Source organism: Notamacropus eugenii, chromosome 6 (assembly GCF_028372415.1).
Source record: "Notamacropus eugenii isolate mMacEug1 chromosome 6, mMacEug1.pri_v2, whole genome shotgun sequence".
Taxonomy (NCBI): Eukaryota; Metazoa; Chordata; class Mammalia; order Diprotodontia; family Macropodidae; genus Notamacropus; species Notamacropus eugenii.
This window is the reverse complement of record NC_092877.1, coordinates 195,067,340-195,073,475: the sequence shown is the minus strand read 5'-3', so window position 1 is coordinate 195,073,475 and position 6,136 is coordinate 195,067,340. Positions and strand designations below refer to the sequence as shown.

The window sequence follows — 6,136 nt, the reverse complement described above, 5'->3', positions numbered from 1 at the left end:
ACCGAAGTCTGTGTTGTACAGAAGAAGAAACTGGGGCTCAGAGAGGAAGTGCTTTGCCCACCTTCACCTTCACAAATGGAAACAATAGAGCGGGTCCAGGATTTGACGTTCGAACCCAAGTGCTCCCAATCCACATGCCCCACCATCCCCTTAGGTCTCACCTGGCCTCCATCGTGTGCCCCTCCCCCATGCATCCTGTCACAACTCCAGGCTCCAAAGAACCTCTAGCCCAGGGCTCAGCCACCCTCGCGATCTTGAGCTGTGGACCCCTCCCGCGGAGAGCTAACTGCCCTGGCACATGCGCACTCACCCATTCTTAGCTTTACCGTTGGGCCCATGCGCGTGACTCCTGCATCTGGAGAACGCATGCGCATTTCGGTCCCCCTCAGGGCGTTGCTAGGGCTACAGCCGTCTCTAGCATCGATTCCTCGCTGTTACTGGCTTAGGAGTCACTTCACTTGGAGCGGTTGACGTTTTTTTTGGAGAATACGCGAGGGCCCAGAGGAGGCCAATACATCAAGGGAGAACTCCTCGTGACTTCCCCCACCCTCTCTGTGAACCCCTTTCAACATGAAAAAAATTACTGACATCTTTAGGAGGAGTGTTCTGTCCCCATCTTCCTCCTCCTCCTCCTCCCCCCCGCGCAGGGACAGCGGAGTCCCACCCTGCGGCCTGGATTCTTACATAATCAGACTCAACGACCTCGATAAGATACACAAAGCTGCCGCGCTTGGGGATGTGAAGAAGGTGCAGGAACTGCTGCTCCAAGAAAAGGCCGGAGTCGACGATCTGGACAAAAAGCACAGGTGAGAGGGCGGTGGGGGAGAATGAAGGGAAGGCCCCCAGGAACAGCCTCAGACACCGCCCCTCCACGGGGGCGCCTGTGCCTTGGCTACCCCTTGGCCAAGCTCTTCCCCTCAGCATCTGGGACATCGCAGGGTCAGGCTCTGCCTGCTGGAGAGTGGATCCCAATCCTGACCGCTGGCGTCCCCTCCACCTCGTGCCTACCCATTTTGAATGAAGGGAAACTCCTTCACTTTTCCTTTAGCCAGCCTCCAGCTGACTTCCCCTTTCTCAGTGTTGAGGTGGGAGCAAATGCTACCCTGTTCTAGTGAAAAGTTGTTTTCAGCCTTTCAGTTGTGCCCGACTCTCTGGGAAGGCTTTGGGGGATTTCCCTGGCACAGATACTGGAGTGGTTTTCCATTTCCTTCTCCTGGTCCTTTTACAGATGAGCAAATTGAGGCAAACAAGGTTAAGTGACTTGCCCGGGGCCACACAAGGAATATTTGCCTAAGGCTAGATTTGAACCCAGGAATATGAGTCTTCCTGATCCAAAGCCAGCACTCCTATCCCCTGGGCCACCTAGCTGCCCCATCTGGAAAAATATGGTCACTGTATGTGGAGTGGAAAAGCAACAAGGCAGAAAAGTAATTTCTGCTTTTATTAATCGCGTTCTACCTGTCAGGCACCCGGCTAATCACAACAGATAGAAAGAAATCTGGAGGCTGTCTCTGCTTGCTAGGAGGTCAGTCGAATGGAGATGGTAATCTACAAGGGAGGCCAGGAAGGAGAGGATCAGATACTTAGGAGGAGATCCGGGAAAAACTAGTGTTACAAAATGCAGAAAGTAGGGAATATTAAGCAGACAAGTGTTCTAGTTTGACAAGGCTTCAAAGAGATCAAGTCGGATGAGAAATTATAAAAGACCATTAGATTTGGCAGTTAAGGCAGCATTGGTATCTTTGGAGATTTTAGAAGCCAGACTAATGTTAAAAAAAAAAGAGTCCAGAAAGGAAGTGGAAACACATGTTTTTAGGGATCCTCTTATAGCACAAATTAGGTAAAAATGCCAAGAGAGATGTGAGATGAGAGTGAGGACAGGTTAATGAAGTAAAGATGTTTTTGGGAATGGGGAAGGAGGAAAGTAGCCAGTAGGCAGGGAAAGATTGAAGAAAAGTGAGAATAGGAATGAGAGAGGGGTTATATGCTGGAGGAGATAATATAGAATGAGATGACTTGGACCTATAGAAGCATTTTCATGTGGGATGAATGAAGAAGGAGATACTGACAGAAGGCATTTGGATGATGTTAGATGAGAAGAATGGGGATACAGGGTGGTCTCAAGTAATGGCCTCAATTGTTTTCAGTCAAATATGAGACAAGATTTTTAGCTGAGGAGGTGCAGAGTGAAATATGGAAGCTTTGAGGAGGGATGAAATGGTTTGGAAGAGCAGCTGTGGTAAGTGTAAGGTGACTGGTTTTTCATGTGTAGTTTATTGAATCAGCTTCCTTACTCTCTCAGCATACCTAATATAGCTATCCGTTTAAATGCGTATGTTTGAGTTTCTCATTGGGTATGGACTGGATATATGGTGTCATGGTATAGGGAACTCCCTTTGCACTGCAGGCCAGTATCTTTCAGCAAATCAGAATCTTAGATAGTTGCTTAGATCCCTGAGAGGTTAAGTGACTTGCCTAGGTCACACTGCCAGTGTGAGTCAGAGGTAGTTCTTGCCAGCTCCAAGGCTAGCTTTCTCTCCCTTGTGCTGTACTGTCTTTCTGGAGTGTAATTAACGACGCAAGCAAGGGGATCTTTAAACATGAGTCACAGAAATTAGCCATAGGAAAATTAAGTTCCAAGTGTATTTATAAAGGACATATATGTTTTATTTTGTTTGTTAAACATTGGAAATCTGAGGAATCCAGGATGGGCATTTGATGGTTCCCAGTGCATTATTCACTTTCCCCAATCTACGTTTGTACATTTTCATAATTGTTGAAAATATAAAAATTATTATATGTGTTCTTAGAAACTACGAAACGCTCTCCTGTTGTTACCATACCCCTATGTTGAATGTAATTTCCAATATTAGTCATTCATTACCTTTCAAAATTAGAAGTAATAACTACATTTTAAATTTTTATTACTATTTTGGCTTATTCTAAAAGCCAAGAAATGCCAGTACTGGCATGATCCCTGTGAACCTCTGCCTTCACAATTACAGGCCCAAAGTAGGAATGGATGAGAGAGAACAGCTTCATAGGTTAAAGCAACTGAGGTACTGGCTCATTGAAATGGCTAAAGTCAAAGGCTTTCATGATTGTCTGGCTATCCTCATTGTCCTTGTTCTGATACATATGCTGTGATATGCAGACTAATATAGTAACTTTTGCCCTTCCCATAAATATCTATTGTTTTGTTGAGATGGTTATTAAAAAGCATTTCAGTAGAGTAATGATAACGGAAATGAGTGTAGTAACCTATTTGTTTAATATCAAAATGTTGTCTAAAACTGAAGAAAAACAAAAACATACAATCAGTCACTGTACAGTTTGAAAAATGCTAGTCCCTTTTCAAGGTTGAGATACTTTTCAATGTGTTCAGTCATGCCTAAAGAAGTGAACCCTAGCCCGTTGATCCTGCATGGTATGGTAACTAGATAATTATTGCCTAGTTGGAGGATTAACTGTAATTACCATGGATAGAGACATTCCCAGAATGATGAATGTTGTAATTGCTAACAGCAACTACAGGTGAAGTGAGGTTGAAAGTTGTCACAGACTTTTGTTGCCCGTCTTCCTGGTTATATTCTTCCCTAAAATACACAGCAACCATGGAGCCCTCCCTGCATAGTGCCACTCAGTTAGTATGATGGCTGACCTACTATCTTTCACTTTCATCATCTTTACGCCAAAAATGAACATTTGAGGCTGTTTTGTTTCCTTCTGTTCTCATTTCTTTCACCACTCATAACTAAGTTTGTTATTTCTCAAATGTATATCAACACATTTTTAAATTCCTTCCCCTCTCTTACCAGTGCTGTCCTAGGAATATCTCTATCTACCTAGGCTCTTTTACCCTGCTTCCCTTTTCCTTTCGTCCCTTATATGAGTAAAATGAAATCCTACCCTAATCATAGCTGATAGCGATGGGATACATCTGGTTTAAGAAGAGTTAGAGTAGATTGCAGAGTAGAAAGACACACGTATGCTAGCTCCGAACCCAAAGCCCATAAAATATCTGTAAAAAAGAGCTCCCAACAAATTCTGGAGCAGCAGAAGTCACAGAACAATGGAGAGGAGGAGATTTCTGTTTCAGAAAGCCCTCAAAAACCTATGAAAGGTCTGTCGCGCCCTGGACCCGGAGCCAGCCCAGTCCTGCCTTGGCCTTGAGGCACTGAGAGGAGCAGATCTGGGCAGGCTTTGGGGAGAGAGTCTCCAGGGGCCTTGCAGATCCCTCCACCCACAGGCACCAGGGTGAGTGAGGGAGTCTTTTTGGCTTGCCGGGAGGGGAGTAGGGAGTCTCCATAGCTCGGGCCTCCTTGGGAGGCAGCAACGGGAGCGGAAACGAACAGGGGCTCCCCAAGCAGGCAGGAGCCCTGATCCATTGTTGAAGGTATCTGCATAAACCCCCTGAGGGAATTGAGCCCTGTGTGGCAGCCCTGACCCCACCTGAGCACCTGAACTTAATCTCACACTGAATAGCAGCCCCACCCCCGCTCAAAACCCTGAGGCTGGGAAGCAGCATTTGAATCTCAGACCCCAAGCGCTGGCTGGGCAGATCTGGAAGTGAAGTGGGTGTGAAGAGGACATTCAGAAGTCAAGTCACTGGCTGGGAAAATGCCCAGAAAAGGGGGAAAAAATAAGACTATAGAAGGTTACTTTCTTGGTGAACAGGTCTTTCCTCCTTTCCTTTCTGATAAGGAAGAAAAATGCTTACCATCAGGGAAAGACACAGAAGTCAAGGCTTCTGTATCCCAGCCCACTCAATGGGCTCAGGCCATGGAAGAGCTCAAAAAGGATTTTGAAAATCAAGTTGGAGAGGTGGAGGAAAACTGGGAAGTGAAATGAGAGACATGCAAGTAAAGTACAAAAAGCAGGTTAACACCTTGCTAAAGGAGACCTAAAAAAAATGGTGAAGAAAATAACACCTTCAAAAATACGCTAACTCAGTTGGCAAAAGAGGTTCAAAAAGGCAATGAGAAGAATGCTTTCAAAAGCAGAATTAGCCAAATGGAAAAGGAGGTTCAAAAGCTCACTGAAGAAAGTAGTTCTTTCAAAATTAAAATGGAACACATGGAGGGTAATGACTTTAGGAGAAACCAAGAAATCACAAAACAAAACCAAAAGAATGAAAAAATGGAAGATAATGTGAAATATCTCATTGCAGAAACAACTGACCTGAAAAATAGATCCAGGAGAGACAATTTAAAAATTATGGGTCTACCTGAAAGGCATGATCAAAGAAAGATCCTAGACATCATCTTTCATGAAATTATCAAGGAAAACTGCCCTGAGATTCTAGAACCAGAGGGAAAAATAAATATTGAAAGAATCCACAAATCCCCTCCTGAAAGAGATCCAAAAAGAGAAACTCCTAGGAACACTGTGGCCAAATTCCACAGTTCCCTGGTCAAGGAGAAAATATTGCAAGCAGCTAGAAAGAAACAATTCAAGTACTGTGGAAATACAATCAGGCTGACACAAGATCTAGCAGGTTCTACATTAAGGAATCGAAGGGCATGGAATAGGATATTCCAGAAGTCAAAGGAACTAGGACTAAAACCAAGAATCACCTACGCAGCAAAACTGAGTATAATACTTCAGGGGAAAAAACGGTCTTTCAATGAAATTAGGGACTTTCAAACATTCTTGATGAAAAGACCAGAGCTGAAAAGAAAATTTGACTTTCAAACACAAGAATGAAGAGAAGCATGAAAAGGTAAACAGCAAAGAGAAGTCATAAGGGACTTACTAAAGTTGAACTGTTTACATTCCTACATGGAAAGACAATATTTGTAACTCTTGAAACTTTTCAGTATCTTGGTAGTGGGTGGGATTACACACACACACATACACACATGCACACACACACACAGATACAGAATGCACAGAGTGAATAGAAGAGGATGGGATCATATCTTTAAAAAATGAAATTAAGCAGTGAGAGAGAAATATATTGGGAGGTAAAAGGGAGAAATGGAATGGGGTAAATTATCTGTCATAAAAGAGGCAAGCAAAAGACTTTTTACTGGAGGGAAAAAGAGGAGAGGTGAGAGAAAAACATGACGTTTACTCTCATCACATTCCACTAAAGGAAGGAATAAAATGCACACTCATTTTGGTATGAAAACCT

The 6,136-nt window shown here is 43.8% G+C and overlaps 1 protein-coding gene across 3 annotated transcripts in view; it reads left to right on the top strand.

The window, feature by feature from the left end:
• The first annotated feature begins 364 nt into the window (after positions 1–364).
• LOC140512538 (uncharacterized) overlaps positions 365–6,136 on the top strand; it is a 58,271-nt gene continuing 52,499 nt past the window's right edge. For all 3 annotated transcript variants that reach the window (XM_072621693.1, XM_072621692.1, XM_072621694.1), the window contains exon 1: positions 365–806. In XM_072621693.1, the coding sequence (XP_072477794.1) occupies positions 571–806 (236 nt within the window). In that variant the 5' untranslated portion in view covers positions 365–570. The remainder of the gene's footprint in view (positions 807–6,136) is intronic.